Raw genomic sequence first — 17,839 nt, forward strand, 5'->3', positions numbered from 1 at the left:
ACTTAGTGAGGTCATTGAACGAGACCTCCTAGTCAACAACATATCTAAGGACTGAGTTGTTGACAGAACACGATGGCGTTGTGTGATTCATGTAGCCGACCCCACCTAGTGGGATAAAGCTGCTTGTTGTTGTTGTTGTTGTTGCATCTTTATGATCCAGAGAATAAGATAATGTGTCTGTTAGAGTGTAAGCATGAGTAATGGGAAGAAAAAAATTTAACACTGGATTAATCTTGAGCGTAAAAGTTGGATTTTTGCACTAATATTTGGTGTCAATCCCCCCACCCGCCCACACACACATGCATACATGCGCTAGGCAAATGGACAATCCTTTTTTTTTTTTTTTTGGGTGGGGGGGCAAGCGCAAAAGGAGAATCTTATGATATTTAGTCATAGCATGCACGTTCTTTGATTTTCGATCCCAGCTTAGAGGGAGTCAAAATTGTTGTTTTATTATATATGGATCGTACCATATGGGTATATTAATTAGGTGCCTCAAATTTGATCCTTATATATTTATCGATGTTCTCTTCTACTTTTAAACCTTCCTCTCTCTCAAGCAAATTAAAAAAATAAAAATACCCAGTGACCAATCTAAAAAGCAAGGCAAATCGTGATTTCTAGCTGGATATAATATCCCAACAATTTTCCAAGGCAGTTAACGAACTTAAGAAAGTTAGAGACCCCATTAATTAATAGAATTAAGCTGAGGACGACGATGATGATCCAAACTCCTGTACACAGCATCTTGGCATATTCCATTGATGATACCTTATAGCCTCAGACTTACTTGTCTCTATATATGTATGTATGTATGTATGTATGTATGTATGTATGTATGTATGTATGTATGTATGTATATATGTATATATCAATAACATATCGCTTTAGGTCTTCATCCATTACCTTTTCGTTTGCCAAAAGTGCCAATCTGTAATACGTTTATATATATATAGAGAGAGAGAGGAATAGATGTCAAAGATGACGATGAAGCCAAAGGTTTCCATACTGTTGAAGCTTTTGATATTGCAACACCTGTCAGTTCTGTTTGTTTCACAGGATTTCGATTTCTTCTATTTTGTTCAGCAGGTAAATGTGTGTGTATGTGTACTTGTGTGTAATGAAGGGTTCTGGTAACTTTGAAGGATTAAGAAAATGGATCTTATAATTAAGGCTTATGTGGATAATGATGATGACGCAGTGGCCACAAGCATACTGTGACACAAAGCGTAGTTGCTGCTACCCAAAGAGTGGAAAACTAGAAGCAGATTTTTCGATTCATGGCTTGTGGCCTAACTACAACGATGGCTCTTGGCCTTCAAACTGTGATCCTGACAGCGTCTTTGATAAATCTCAGGTAACATAACATATACCACTATACAATACGATAATTGATTAGCTAGTAACATGACAAGAAAACAATATGATGCTTTCGTCACGTGCGGTGGAATAGTTCTTAGGCATAAAAAGTAGAAAGATTTCTCTCAGATTTTCAGATTTTCTTTGGAAATGGTTTTCTCATGAAAATTTTTCACAGAGAAAAAGCCAAGAGAGAAACCTTGAAGCTACAACAATTAGACGTGCATTTTTGTGTGTTTAATTAACTTATTAGAAGTTTTGTATGTCATATGATATAATGATCATTGATGTATACCTATGTAATGCTGATTATTTTACCAGATGTCAATTATATACCACCTCCTGTCCTAATTATAAGACCTCATTTGGAGTCTATACAAATAAGGTCTTATAATTATGACCGGAGGTAGTATTACAACAGTCCATCTTACAAGCTTTTTCTTTTTTAATACTGAGAAAGTTGGCATTTTTGCCACTACCATCCATCCATGTGCATGTCCTGAACGATGGCTTTATTAAATATCTACAACAATGAGAACTAACGATCATAATGTTCTGCAATAATAAGGCATCATATATTTAGAAGAGAAACTAATAACATATAAATTGTTTGTGTGAATCTTTCTTTTTCATTTCTATATTCTATGTGTGTGCCTATATAAGGGCAGCTCAACAAACAAAACTCCCACTTGGTGAGCTCTTGAGAGGAATAGAGATGTACGTAGTCTTACCCTGAAAAGGGAGAGGCTATTTCCAAGACTGGAACGCTGACCACCAAATTTTTGGTGGTAGCAATCCTTCCGTTTCTCTTAGGCTCACTTTATATATATATATATATATATATATTATAACCTATATATGTTGTGTCTTATAACCAATTCAGCATAGAAGATTTTGAAATACGATTATTATTCACACATACACCCACAAACTTGGTGCTCTGCTTTGTTTTTTAATTTAATTTTCAGGATACATTGTTGATGTTCCCCACATCGATAGAACATCATAAAATGACCCATATCCTGGATAAGAAAATTAATTAGAGATGTCCCAAAATATTTATATGTACAAATCAATCTTGTATACCCACAGGTCATATTTAACAATTGATGCTTAATGCGAACCAAATTTTTATATTTACAAGTCGAGTTGCGTTATTTATAAGCTTGTAAAATTCTTAAACAAATTAAATTACTTGGAGACTCTTTGTACTGAATGTTTTTATGTGGGGCCTATAGATAATTTTCACTTATAAATTTAAATGAAAAAGGAGAGAAAATAACCTCTGGTCCTTTTATCAAGTGGAAGTTTTATGATTTAATAACAGTATAGGTGGACTTATTCAAGATATTTGATTGATGGTGATGATGATTACGGTATATGAATTGCCTTCATTTTGAATAAAGAGTACAAGTTTATATATGTTAATTAGCTATCAAGTTATTACACGTGATATAATCAAATATATAAGAATTTGAATGTTACACACAGATATCAGATTTGATAAGCAGCATGGAGAAGAACTGGCCAGCATTAAGTTGCCCAAGCAGCAACGAGACGAGGTTCTGGTCCCATGAGTGGGAAAAACATGGCACCTTCTCTGAATCAGAACTTGATATTCGTGACTACTTCGAGAAAGCCCTTGAGCTCAAGCAGAAAGTCAACCTCCTCAAGATCCTCAAAGATGCTGGTACTTATATTCTCACTTAGTTATACATATAAAGTTTTTAATTTTTATTTGATCAACAAGATGCACTACAGAAAAATATGTCAATTGTAGCGGTTAGAGTAAAACATTTCTAGCGGTTTTAACCGCAACAAATCACATTTGTAGCGGTTAAAAAAACCGCTAGAAAACCAGGCGCAAGAAAAAATTTCTAGCGGTTATGGCCACCGCTACACATCATGGTCAAAACGCTAGAAACTTTAAACCGCTAGAAAATCTGTAAATGAAAACATTTCTAGCAGTTTTGTAACCACTAGAAATGTTCAACGGAATAAAATTTATAGCGGTTTCATAACCGCTAGAAACATGCTAAACCATATTGCCGGGAATTAAATAATTTCATTAGCGCGCCGAATTTTCTAGCGGTTAGAGAACCGCTAGAAATGTTTGGGAAATTAAATTTTCCCGCCAATTAAATTTTTGGAATGGCAGCAAAAAAATTTCTAGCGGTTAAAACCGCTAGAAATTTTGGCGCAAAATTTAAATTTGACGAAATATTTCTAGCGGTTTGGAACCGCTAGAAATGTTTACCGTGCTAGAAAAAAAATTTATGGTTTTTCATATTATAATTTTAAAAACCATTAAATAAATTATGTTGAAGAATTTTTGTTAATTTGTATAATTAGTTATATGTTACATTTTATATATTTAAATTTTGTAATAAACAATATGTAATTAAATTATGAGTGTGTCAAAAGAAGTGAATTTAATTTAATAAGATAATTGAATTGAATATTTAATAAGATAGTTGAATTGAAGATGATATATTTTGTAATATTGAACCTATAGTGTTAGGTTGAGGAGTATTTGAGGAGGGTATGACAAGTATGAAGCAGAAAAATCTGAAAGAAAAGGAGAAATAAATATGTTAGTAAATTTTAAATAAAAACAAATAAAAGATACAATGAATTATGAAATAAAATTCACTTACCATACAGTAAAGAGAAAGAAACCTCCATATGAGATAGTAAGAAAAAAAGAGAGAATTATGAAGAAGAATAGGAGAGGAAAGAAAAGAGATGGAGTAAATGAATGGAGAGAAGATATGGTATTTATAGGGATCAGCGACACATTTGTAGCGGTGTTTTTGTAGCGTTTTAATGCATTTTGTAGCTGTTATTCATTTTCTAGCGTATGCCTAAATGCTAGTATTTTATAGCGGTTATATTTGTAGCGGTTATTAACCGCTACAAATTATAATTTTGTATAATAAAATTGTAGCGGTTATGTAACCGCTACAAATTTAATTTTTTTATTTTTAAAAAATTGTACAAATTTTAATTTATACATATGTATTTATGGACGGAAAATTTTTTTAATAATTTATTTTTGATGCTGCTATTCTCCATCATCATCTGGCCTGAAAGGACACATTTTAAAAAAATTTGTTAAATTTATAATGTATTTGGAAAAAATTAGTAATTAGTAGTTAATTATTTAAATAATTTAAGAAAAGACGTGTACCTGATAATTGGCAAATTATCATCTCCTTGAGGAAAGAAGTCTTCAAAATTCGAGGGTTGGAAGGGTTCACTGTCGTAAATAATGTCACCATCACCCATATCATAAAGATCCCGTGGCTTGAGGTGAACGACCATATTCCAGTCTTTATGTTTCTCGTCCTCGACATAGTAAATTTGGTGTGCCTCAGAAGCAAGGATATATAGCTCATCATCTTCAGATGCCCCCGTATGAATAAGTCTAGAGAAATTAACTGAGGTGATGCCCAAATGGTCAATAGCGAGTCCCCGTGAAGTTGTCGTATTTGCCCAGGAGCACTTGAACAGTGTCATGGTGAAAAGCTGGTAACTCAACTCAATAATGTCAATTAACTTTCCATAGTAAGTGACGCCTCCAAAGCGCATATCGCCATCACTACTGCTAGCATAACATCTCGTTCCGAATGTCCCGCAAACTCCAGAGTTTTGTGTGAGCAATCCCTGATCACGTCCAACCGTACAGAACTTGAAGCTGTTGACATTGTACGCGGTAAACCTTCGTGCATGGTCTAACGGACTGAGAGAAAGAGCTTTGAATTCATCTGTGTATGGGCTGTTGTCATTACGTATTTGACGTGTAAACCAATTGGGAAACTCTTTGTGGACTCTTTTATCAATGTCAGCAGAACGCGCACGGTCCCGTAGCTGACGCCTGAGATAACTCCTAAACTCACTATAGTAAAGTGTAATTTGTTAGAAGAGTCAGTAAGAAACAAATATAAAGTGTAAAAGCTAGTGAGCTTATATGATATATATACTTACTGCATGAAGGGTTCAACTTGGCTGCAATTTATCAAAACGTGTCTGTGTGCCTGGAGTTTCTCTATAGGAGTGAGTCTGAAGAATTCATATCCTCCAACTGGTTTCCCAACAGGAGGAAATAAAGTTGACGTGGAAGGACCAGGAGGAGAATCATCTACGCGACGCGGGCGGTTAAAAGATGTCTCCATGTCATCAAAGTACCTCGAACAGAAAGTTAGGACCTCATCTCCGGAATAACCTTCTGCTATTGACCCCTCAGGCCATGCCTTATTCCTAACATATGATTTTAATTTTCCCAAGTACCTGTAAGTTAAAATTGCATTAATAATTACGAGTAAATGAAAGAACAATGTGAAATTTAAAGAGGCGGGAATAAAAGATAATCTAGTACCTCTCTATAGGGTACATCCATCGATAGTGAACTGGGCCAGCAACCTTTGTTTCTCGAACAAGGTGGATAGTCAAGTGAACCATAACAGTAAAGAATGATGGAGGAAATATCATCTCCAAGTGACAAAGTGTAAGAATAATTTTATTTTGCAGCTGATCAAGCTCTTCCGCTATCAAGACCTTCGCACACAACTTCTTGAAAAATGAACATAATTCTACCAAAACCACCGATACATCAGAAGGAAGTGTGTTTTTCAAGGCCAATGGAAGTAACTGTTGCATAAGAACATGAGAGTCATGACTTTTCAACCCAGTAACCTTTCGAGCCTGCAGATCGATACACCTTGAAATGTTGCTAGAATATCCATCTAGTACTTTTATGTTCTTCAACGTCGAGAGGAAGATATCCTTGTTATGCTTTGTCAAGGTGAATTTAGCTGGCTGAAACTTGTCATTTTCATCAGGCCAAGCCTCTTCACGAATTCCCCAGGTCCGTAAATCTTTTCTAGCTGTGAGATGGTCTTTGGACTTTCCAGCTTCATTGAGCAACGTATATAGCACATTATCGCACACATTTTTTTCAATGTGCATAACATCCAAACTCTGTCGTAGCAAATTAGATTCCCAATAAGGAAGAGTGAAAAATATGCTTCTCTTCCGCCATTGCATAGGTTGCGTATCAGATGTCCCACGAGATCGTCGTCCCAATCGTTCAGGATCCACACTCTTACCAAACTCGACATTAACATCTTCTAACTGCCGCAAAATATCTATACCAGACAAAGTAACAGGAGGATCTCTCTTCTCCTATTTCCCATCAAAGCAAATCCGTTGCAATCTAAGTCTGTGCTTGGAATCAAGGAACCGTCGATGTCCTATGAAGCACCACTTGCGACTGTGTGGAAGGCGACATGGCACAGAATCAAAATTGCACTCAGGACAGGCCAACCCAGTATGCACATTCCAGCCAGACAAAGTTCCCAAACTGGGAAAATCACTTATTGTCCACATCAAGGCTGCACGGAGATTGAATAGTTGCTTGTCATGTGAGTCATATGCCTCAACACCATTCGTCCATAGGTCGATCAATTCATGTATCAACGGTTGCAGGTATACGTTAATATCATTTCCTAGTGCTTTCTTGCCAGGAATGATCATGGAAAGCAAAAAGGAGCTCTACTTCATGCACATCCAAGGTGGTAGATTGTATGGAATTAACACCACCGGCCAGATACTGTAACTTGTGCTCATGTTTCCGAAGGGATTGAAACCATCGGTTGCCAATGCAAGACGTACATTTCTAGGATCATTGGCAAAGTCTGGAAATTTCGCATCAAATGCTTTCCACGCCTCCGAGTCTCGTGGGTGCCTTAACCTACCATCTAGATTTTCCTCAGTCGCGTGCCACCTCATATGCTGAGCCATTTTTGATGACATATACATTCTTTGCAACCGTGGTTTCAAAGGAAAGTATCTAAGAAAATAATATATTAAAAATTTAAAATACCGAATATTTAAATACTAAATATCGACTCAATTTAAAAAAATTGATGACATAATCAATTGTTTTAAGAATTTCAAATATTGAATATTTAGAGACGGAACAAGTAACACACTGTAATAATTTGTACCTGAGAATTTTGGCCGGTTTCTTTTTTTTCTTCTTGCCCTTCCGTACCGACTTATAGCATGACGTCTTGCATCTCGTACAAATCTCTTTGTTGGCATCATCTCCCCAGTATAGCATACAGTCGTTTGGGCATGCATCTATCTTCTTATAGTTCAAGCCAAGCTTGTTAATAATCTTTTTTGCTTCGTAAAAAGATGGAGGGAATTCAGCTTGGGGGAAAGCATCTCCCAGTAATTCCAGCAACATGGACATCGCCTTGTCAGTCATACTGCACAAGCATTTGATGTGATACAGCCTCACCAAGAATGACAACTTCGAATACTTTGTGCACCCAGAATAAAGAGGCTTGTCAGCTTCGGTCATGAGGTCAAAAAATTCCCGAGCAGTTTCGTTTCTTAGAAACTCCGATTGAGGTCCCTCTACTTCATCTTCGTTGGGATTCGGGCTTTCGTGAACACCAAAAGCATCACACACAGCATCATTCACGGCATCGGCTTCATCCACTCGAACTCCCATCCGTGAAACTACTGGAACTGACTCAGCACCCATATCTAGCCGTTCCCCATGTAGTTGCCAAAATACGTACTCTCGCGGAAAAGGCTTAAAGATTAAATGTTCCCTAACAATATCTTTGGGATGCCACTTTTTGAAATTACATTTAGGACAGGGACACTAAATCTTACCATTTACGGCAGCATAGGCGAAAGCAAAATCCAAGAAATAGTTTAGACCAGCCAAGTATTGCGGAGTCGACCGATGCAAGTTGATCCACGACCTATCCATCACTAATAATGCTCAAATTTCGTGAAAATATGACACAGGAAGCTCAAAGAGAAGTTAAAATGGAATTCAGTTGGAGTGCTTCAGCTTATAAAGGAGGTTATCAATGTAGTGGAACAGTCATTTTTTTGTAGCGGTTACAAAACCGCTACAAATTTGTAGCGGTTTTAACAGAAAGTTTCATTTTCCAGCAGTTATTAACCGCTAGAAATTCAAAATATCGGTTACAAACCGATAGAAATTTCTAGCAATTTTAACGGGAATTTTGTCTCCAACGGTTTTGAAAATTTCTAGCGGTTTTCCAGAAACCGCTAGAAAATTACATAATTTTCTAGCGATTTTGTAACCGCTAGAAAGGTTCGCGTCATAATGAAATTCGGTTGAATTTTCTAACGGTTTTAGAACCACTACAAATGATATTATTTTTAAATATTAAATATAAATACTGCGCAATAAATTAATAACATTACAAAAATAAATATTTATTAAATTAATAAATGATTATAGAATTATTTTGATTAATTAACATGTTTAACGTGTTTAATAAATTGTAATGTTCATGTTGTAATAAATAAATAAATATTTCAATATTAATTAATACTTGACATAAATAAAATTATAGAAATAAATAAATAAAGTAAACAAATAAATATAAAATTTAAATAAATATCTAAATAGTATATAAAACCATAAAATCAAAATTCTAATAAAATCCTATACAATGAAAGCAAGATAAATCATGGGTGAGGGGCAGATGCAGCATCATCGTGATCATCCTCTGCTGGATCCTCCGGCTGGGGGTGGGCAGGCCGCTCAACCTGCTGGGACTGGACTGGCGGATGGGGGGATAGGGGCGGGACTGGTGGCAGGTGTAGGTCGGGGATCTCAGGAATCGAGATGTTTGGAGCTATACTGACCACCACATGACGCAGAGCCGTAGCAGCTGCCAAGAGCTGGTCAAGCTGCGTCTGGAGCTGACGATCACGCTCCTGCAGCTGACGATCACGCTCCACGATCCTGGCCTCCATCCTGGCCTCAAACTCTTGTCTGAGCTCCTCTCGCAATTCCTCTGAGGATGAGGAACCCGGCCACTTCGCACTCGCCTGAGAGCTCCCGGCAATATATGAAGGGCCAGCGCCACTTGAGCAGGGCAACATAGTCGGTGTAGGTCCAAGTCCAAGCCCGCTAACTCGACCAGGGTGCTGCAGCCGGCCACGACCCGCTAAAAGTGAGGCGGTGGGATCCAAGGCAGACCCCTGAGACTCACGCAACTCGGAATCGACCTTAGTCATCCGTGCCTACCAAAATTAATATAAAGAAGTTAATTATAATATAATGATATCTACACTGTGATATTATATTAATATTTAATTTATTACTTACCGCTATCTCCTCAACCTCATCCGACGCACGCTCGTCTCGAGGTCTATACACCATCGACCACATCTCGTCATAAGTGGCCGTGTATCCCCGCTCCTGCCGTATCTTTTCCCTCTGTAAATGAAATCAAAGAAATAATTAGTTACAAATTAAATACATATACATATTTAATAAATTTATTTCAAGTACTCACAATCTCGTCATAAGTGATCGCAAAGCTCCTGGATCCAGCCCTATGACGTATCGTCTGATGCCTGACGCTCCCAGCATTTCTCCTAGAAAGAGCCTGAAGCAAAATGTAAAAAAATTAAATTAAATGAGTCAAGTCAGATAAAAAATAAAGAAATTATAATTAATACAATATTATCATACCATCTGGTCAGCCGTCATCCTAAAATAGACGTAACTGGACCAGTCTTGCTTCGGGACTCCACCAGGTACATCTGCCAGTATCTCCTGGAGGGGCCTCGTCCCGTCACCTTTCTTCTCCCTCTACAGGTCGGCCCTCCTGTTCTTCCATGCCATCCCAAGCCTCTTGATCGTGTCAGCCCTCAACTCCTCCCCCAGAATAAATTTACTCTATGATTAAAATAATAAATTAACTAAATAACAAATTATAAACAAATAATTAAGCAATTTCAATAAAAATATTTAATTTTTAACAAATTTAAGAATATTATAAATAAAATATAAATTAATCAAAAACAAATAATAATTAAACAATTAAGTAATTTAGATGAAAAAATATTTTTACTCAACTAAATTTAAAATTATTCTAAGTAATAAATTAATGAAATCAATAACAAATTATTTTCAAATAATAAAATAATTTAAATAAAAAATATATATATTCATTTAACTACTTTTAAAAATATTATAAATAACAAACAAATTAAATAAATAAAAAATTATAATCAAACAATTAAATTATTTGAAAACAAAATATATAATCATTTATTTAAATTAAAAAAAATTATAAATAACAATTTTATATTACCTTCATCATTTCCTAACCTTGCTGCTTCTTCTCTGAGGTAATCTTCTTCCAGTCCTGCACGTAGATGGGGAACAGCGTCTACTGCTGACCAAGGAGGCGCACGTACTTGTTGTACAACTGGCCACCTTTCTTCGTCGGTTGGCCCAACTCATTGAGCGGCACAACCACTCGTCCGCTCGTCATCATAGACAGCTCTCTGGCTGTCAGCCTCCGATAGGACCTGTTCCCCTCAGTGTCTGCAAAATTTAATTAAGAAATAAATTATATATCAATGAATTAATACAATTTCTATATAAATTAAATACTGATCAAAATTTAAAAAAGTTAAATAAATACTTACCGACAAATTCCACCTCAAAACCAGCCTGACGTCTCGGAGCAGGACGCTGCGCAGCTTGGGAATTCTCATTCCCCTGATCCTGCTCCTCCTCCTCCTCGTCAGCAGCATCAGCATCAACATCAGCATGGGGTTGCTCATCCCCAGTAAAATGAGCCTCCTCAGTCCGCTCAATATCATCCTGCTCCATAAAACTGAGGATATCCTCCTCGCTGAGATCGTAGTCATGAATGCTGGGGAATGGCTCACCAGCATCATGATGAACCTCACTGGGTCCAGCTCTCTCAGGATCAACTGGGTCCTTCCCGTGCCGACGACTCATCCTAATAACAACAAATAGTAATTATTTATAAATAAAATAAAAAGAAAAATTATTTATAAGCCACAACATAATAAATTAAATAAAATAAAACATAAAATAAAAATTATTTATCAATAAATTACTATTTTTACTTGAAAATAAGGATCTGCAACTGAATCAGAACTCGAATATGTTTTGTGGAGAAAATTCAGCAGAGCTTCGCTTCCAGAATGATTGAAGAAGTGAAAGTGGGGGGGATATATAGGCCGAGCATTTCTAGTGGTTTTTGCCAAAACTGCTAGAAATTTCTAGCAGTTCTTGGAAAAACCGCTAGAAAAACCTAACGGTCACAAGCGCCTCGGGAATTTACAGATATTTCTAGCGGTTCGTGTAAAAACCGCTATTAATTTCTAGCGGTTTTTCAACGAACCGCTAGCCATTTCTAGCGGTTTATAGAGAAACCGCTAGAAATTGCTAAACTCCTCGGGAAATTAAAATATTTCTAGCGGTTCATGCATCAACCGCTAGAAATTTTCAATATCTAGCGGTTTATTGGCCTGAACCGCTAGAAAATAAACGCTACAAATTTGGTGCGAAGTTCCCGCCAAAACCCGGAAAATTTTCTAGCTCTAAATTTCTAGCGGTTAGGTGGTAACCGCTAGAAATGTGCGGGCAATGGTCAAACCGTCGGTAATTTGCAGCGGTTTTTCTAAAAACCGCTAGAAATGTTGGAATTTCTAGCTGTTTTATTGAACCGCTAGAAATGTTCCACTGCTAATTCAACATTTTCTTGTAGTGATGAAATTAATGAAAGAGCTTACTACTAATTAATAAAGGTTGTGTTGAGTAGACTTATCACCCTTTAAATATATAAAGTCTTGAGTTTGATCCTTGTAGCAGTAGGAAACCGTGTTGGGAGATCTTCTTCCGCTTAACTGGGTCAATTGTGGTTGTACTGGATCCTCAATTGTTGCGGATACTAAATTGTTTATAACCAAAAAAAAAATGCTTTTGTTGAGAAAGTAACAAATATAAATTAGAAAAAAAAACTTGCACCATTAATTATTAACCAAGAGGAAAATTTTCTTTTTCAAAACATTCATGGTTTTGAAAGATGCGAGATAAACAGAATGAATATTAGCTCTAGTAGTAGGCGTGCAATAGGGTATAAGTAGTGATTATGATTAAAACCTTTGATGTAATAAAAAATATTACGCCACCAGCTTAGATTGCGATGAATGGAAGGAGCTCTCGTGCTTTAGAGAAAACGATTGAAAGTTTAATTCTTAACTCTTGTTTCTGGCAAAGGATACTTCTAATAACGAAAAAGTAATGTGCCAAACGATTATATTGGTATGCTACTAAATTAACTAATAAACCCCTCATTTTAAAAATGGGAAATGCCACATCATTATACATTAGAAAAGCTTAAAAACCAATGAAGTTCATTGTTTTTAATTGATGAAAGATGCTAATTATGAGAAGTAATTAACAACTGAGCCCGGGATAAATTAATTGCAGGGATAGAACCAGACGATGGATTATACAGCATGGAGAGCATTCGAGGAGCCATAAAAGAAGCAATTGGATTTACACCAGGAATTGAATGCAATAAGGATTCAGCACATAATAGCCAACTCTATCAAGTATACTTGTGTGTTGACACTTCTGGTTCTGACTTCATTAAGTGCCCTACTCTTCATTACAAAAAAACATCAAATTAGTGACGGAATTTAGTGACAGAACTTCTATCACTAATCGAAATTCGCAACGGATTAGCAACAGATTAATGATGGAATTCAGTTAGCAACAGAATTAGCGATGAAATTTTTTTCATTGCTAATTCCACTGTCACTAAATAATTAGTGACGAAATCCAAAATTCCATCGCTAATTAGCAACGGATTATTGACGGATTAGTGACAAAAATTAGTGACAGAAATTTTCTGTCATTAATTCGTCACTAATTAGTGATAGATATCTAACAAGAATTCTGTCACAAAATAATGATGGATTTGTGGTGGAAAATTCCGTCACAAATTGGTGACAGAAATTTTCATCACTAATTTGTCGCTAAATTTTTTTATTTTGTAAATTTAAAATACCACATCATCACCATGTATCCATCACTATGAGCTACCGCATCATCAATGGCTACCACCTCACCAACTGCCTCTACCCCCCATGTTGCCACGTCATCTCTTCGTCTATGTCATCGCCACGTGTCCATCATTGGATGCCACCTCAACTCGTCCTCTCTCCCATGTAGCCATGTTATCATAGCGTCCACGTCATCACCACGTGTCCATCATTATAAGCCGCCACATCATCACCTTGTCCATGGCATCGCCACGTCACAAATTGGCTTAATTTGTGAAAAAGTGTTGGTTCGAACCTGAGACCTCCTACGCACGTGCTGAAGCCTTTGCTATTTGAATTGAGAAGCACCTACAAAATTCTTTTACAAAAACAAATATATATAATATTTCTAATAACAAATACAAATATATACAATAAATATTATATACATAATTTAATATATATTATATAATTTAATATATTATTATTTATTTGAATTTAATTTTTATATTTTAGTAAAAATTTTCTAATAATTTATATTTTTATTCAAATATTTAATAAAATAATAAGTATATTATATATTTTTATTTTTATTTTCTTCTATAATATTTGTATTTTTAAATTTTTATATAATATGTTATTTAAAAATTATGATATATTATATTTTTATTTGAATAATAAGTTTAAAAATAATTATTATATATTTATATTATATTTTCTTCTGACGGATTAGTAACGGAATTGCGACGGAAATTAGTGATGGAAAAATTCTGTGATTAATTTCTATCACAAAATGAGAGTTAGTGACGGATTGATGAAGGAAATTAGTGACGAAATTTTTGTCACTAATTTCTGTCACTAATCATTTAAAACAAAATTAATAACGAACTTGTGACAAAATTTAGTGATGAAATAAGATTCCGTCACTAATCCGTCTCTAAGTTAGTGAGGAATAAAATTCCATCACTAATCCTTCACTAATTTAGTGACAGAAATTTTTTATCACTAAATTTCGTTGCTAATTTTAGTGATGGTGAGGGATTAGTGACGGAATAAAATTCCATCGCTAAATTCCTAATGACATATATATAATTGGTTTCTAAAGTGCAAGTACTGAAATATGGAGAGCTAGACATGCTTGCAAGCATAAAGAAGTATTTGTCATTTACTTTTGCTTAATGAGGTTTGTAAACAAGACCAACTTTATCAAAAAAACACTTCTTTATCGAATTAAAATTATTTTTCTGAAATTCATTTTCCACAATATAAGAACATGGACAAGAAGTTAGATTTTTAGAATAACTTAATTTCATTTTCAATGATACATTTCCTGTTTGAGTTAACATAATTGAACACTCATGTAAGTGCACGAGATCGTTTTATAGCAAAAATCTGAGAATATTCTAGATTATTTTAATAATAGTTTAAGAAAACAAGATAAAATAAATTATTTGAAGAGAAAATATAAAACATCTTAAGAAAGAAAATTAATTATAAGGGAAACATAATCACCTGAATCCTGAGGACTCAGGCTTTCTCATCCCTTACCCTAGGGTCACTTAATAGATCCAAAAGACCAAAAATTAAAAATTTCTCTCAAAAAATTTCGGATTAACTAAAATTTTTTTTGAAATTCATAACTATTTCAACACAGCTTCAAAAATAGTGATTCAAAGCTCTAAGTTTAGCTCTTGAAAATATCTTTGCTACAAAATTAAGATTCAAATTTATTTCTGAACCATTTGATGCAAAAATACCTATTTAACAAAACTGTACAGGATATCTTTGCCCCAACAAAAATCCTGTACAGGATATTTTCATCAAAATTTCAGTTTTCTATCCCAGCATTAAAAAAAAAATCATATTTTTAAACTACAAATCCAAAAATCACGATATAGGACTCATTTTCTAGTTGACGATATGCACTATTTTGTACCAAATTTGATCACCTAACTTAGACAAGACTAACTTTGTCCAAAGAAAAAAAGGGTTAAGGTGCACTCAGTACCCTGAACTATTTTCCGAGGTGCACCCAGTGTTCTAATGTAATTTTCGGTGCATCTAGTGTCTCAAACTAATTAAAACGGTGCATCCATATCCCGGGTTAACAGAAAAGTTAAGTTTGACCGTTAACTTGCTGACTCAATCGAAGGTTGACCAAAAAATCCTACATGGCGAACACATAAGCGTCTGATGTGTATTATTTTGACGGGTTAAGGTGCCCCCCGCACCTCGAACTATTTTTTGAGGTGCGTCCAGTGTCCTAAAGTAATTTTTGGTGCATCCAATATACCAAACTAATTAAAATAGTGCGTACATATCCAAGGCTAACAGAAAAGTCTCGTTTGATCGTTACCTTGCTGACTCAACTGAAGGTTGACCAAAAAATCTTACATGGCGAACACACAGGAGTAACGATCAAACAAGACTTTTCTGTTAGCCTGGGATGTGTACGCACTGTTTTAATTAGTTTGGGACACTGGATGCACCAAAAATTACTTTAGGACACTGGGCGCACCTAAGAAAATAATTCGGGATGCTGAGCACACCTTAACTCATCAAAATAATACACATCAGATGCCTATGTGTCCGCCACATAGGATTTTCGGTCAACCTTCGGCTGAGTCAGCAAGTTAACAATCAAATTTAACTTTTTTGTTAGTCGGGGATATGGATGCACCGTTTTAATTAGATTGGAACACTGGATGCACTGTTTTAATTAGTTTGGAACACTGGATGCACCGTTTTAATTAGTTTGGAAGACTAGATGCACCAAAAATTACTTTAGGACATTGGATGCACCTGGGAAAATAGTTGGGGGTGCTGGGCGCACCTTAACCCAAAAAAAAACCCACTTCTTCATTGATGTCAACTTATTTTCAATTTTTTTCCTTTACCGGATTTTACAAGCTCATCTCACAAATTTTATTTTTCTGAAATTAGTTTTTCACAATAAGAACACGGAGAAGAAGTTTAGTCTTTAGAATAACTTAATTTCTTTTTCAATAACACATTTTCCTATTTTAGTTAACATAATTGATCACTCATGTAAGTGTATGCCATCGTTGAAGAGAGAATATGAGAGTGTTCTAGATTATTTTAATAATAGTCTAAGAAAACAAGATAAAATAAATCATTTGAAGAGAATATGTCCAAAAAGTTTTAAGGAAAAAAACTATTTGTAAGGGAAAAATAATCACTTGAAGCGTTAGGATTCAGCTTTGTTATCCCTTACACTAGGTCACTTAATAGAGATATTTAACTATTTAAGAATCACTTGTGACCCATTAAAATTTCCAAAAGGCAAACATATTGAAATTTTTTTGAAAAATTCACAACTAATTCAATACAGCTTCAAACACTACAAAAAAAATTGACTTTCAACAGTAACAAAAAGTTACTGCACTACTACAAAAAAGACATTTAACGGTGGTTAAAATGAGCTTTTTAGGGTGGTTTTGAGAACGAGGTCTATGTCATCGACGTGAAATGTAGAGGATTTCACAGCAGTCTAAGAACTGCCATGATATGTGACTTTTCACGACAATTATATAAATAACCGTCATGAAAAGTTTTTTTTTAGTCTACGTTTTACCCTATTTATCAGGATGGAACGGGAGAACAAAGCCTCAAAGGAAAGGGTCTAAAAATCAATTAACCAATAATCTCTCACTTGTTAAAAGCATTCTGATGGAGCAAACATAGATTCTTTCCTGCCGTAATAGTGCCACTTAGCTTCACCTTCAACCACCAGATCGAAGCCACTAAGATTTAATAAAGATAAAATCAAAGACTCAGATCTGATAAAAATTAGATCTTTTTAAACTCAGATTAACATCATATTTTTAACCAAAGAAAATAATCATATCAAACCACAAAAACTATGAAATCCACGGAAAGAATAGAAGTGAAAAACTCACAAATAAGAATGAAGAGGATGAGGCGATGGCGACGGCAACAACAACAGCGATGGTGATGAAAGAACATGGCAAAGATGATAGAAGCAAAGGATAAAAATTGACAAAGGTAGGAGGAGGAAGAAAATCGAGTGAGGACGGTAGTGGGAGATTATGAGCTCTGACTTTGAAAAGTGAAAACTATCACGTGATGTATTTTAAAATTCTGATAGACTTTTTATGGTGATTATTTAAAAAGAGGTAGGCTACTAAACTTCTCAGAGCAGAAGTCCCAAAAGTGAGAAAGAAAGTCAAAGCAGTTTTAGGGATTAAACTGTAAAGTAAGAAAGTTACTGGGGCAAACATGTAAGTAATGTTGAGGTTTTGGGAGAGTCTCAAGGGCTCAGAAAGAGAAAAGAGGCTAGATATAGGCCAAAGGTCAAGTTAGAGGCCTCTAAAAGATGTTTTATGATGTTAAGTTCATGCAAGGACTAAATCGTAATTTTAGAAAGTTACGAGCCAATAAAGGTAAAAATGAAAAGTATACCAAAAATTCCACAAAAATCTCAAAAAAATAGGAAATAATATTCTAAGGTTCTTTTGTGAAGTGATATGACAAAAATACCCCTGAGACGACTTAAATAGAATTCATAAAATTATAGCTTAGCAAAAAAGTACACCGATTGAGGTAATTATTTGAAATA

General features: G+C 35.2%; 1 protein-coding gene across 1 annotated transcript; it reads left to right on the forward strand.

Annotated features, from left to right (window-relative positions):
• Positions 1-987: 987 nt before the first annotated feature.
• Positions 988-12,885, forward strand: LOC114755525 (ribonuclease 3-like). The gene is made up of 4 exons (XM_028944412.1): positions 988-1,089; positions 1,202-1,357; positions 2,851-3,049; positions 12,683-12,885. The coding sequence occupies exons 1-4, from the start codon at positions 988-990 to the stop codon at positions 12,883-12,885; spliced, it is 660 nt and encodes a 219-aa protein (XP_028800245.1).
• The last annotated feature ends 4,954 nt before the right edge of the window (positions 12,886-17,839 follow it).

This window comes from Neltuma alba, unplaced genomic scaffold (genome assembly GCF_004799145.2).
Source record: "Neltuma alba isolate B1F8T4 unplaced genomic scaffold, ASM479914v2 tig00010280_pilon, whole genome shotgun sequence".
Classification (NCBI taxonomy): Eukaryota; Viridiplantae; Streptophyta; class Magnoliopsida; order Fabales; family Fabaceae; genus Neltuma; species Neltuma alba.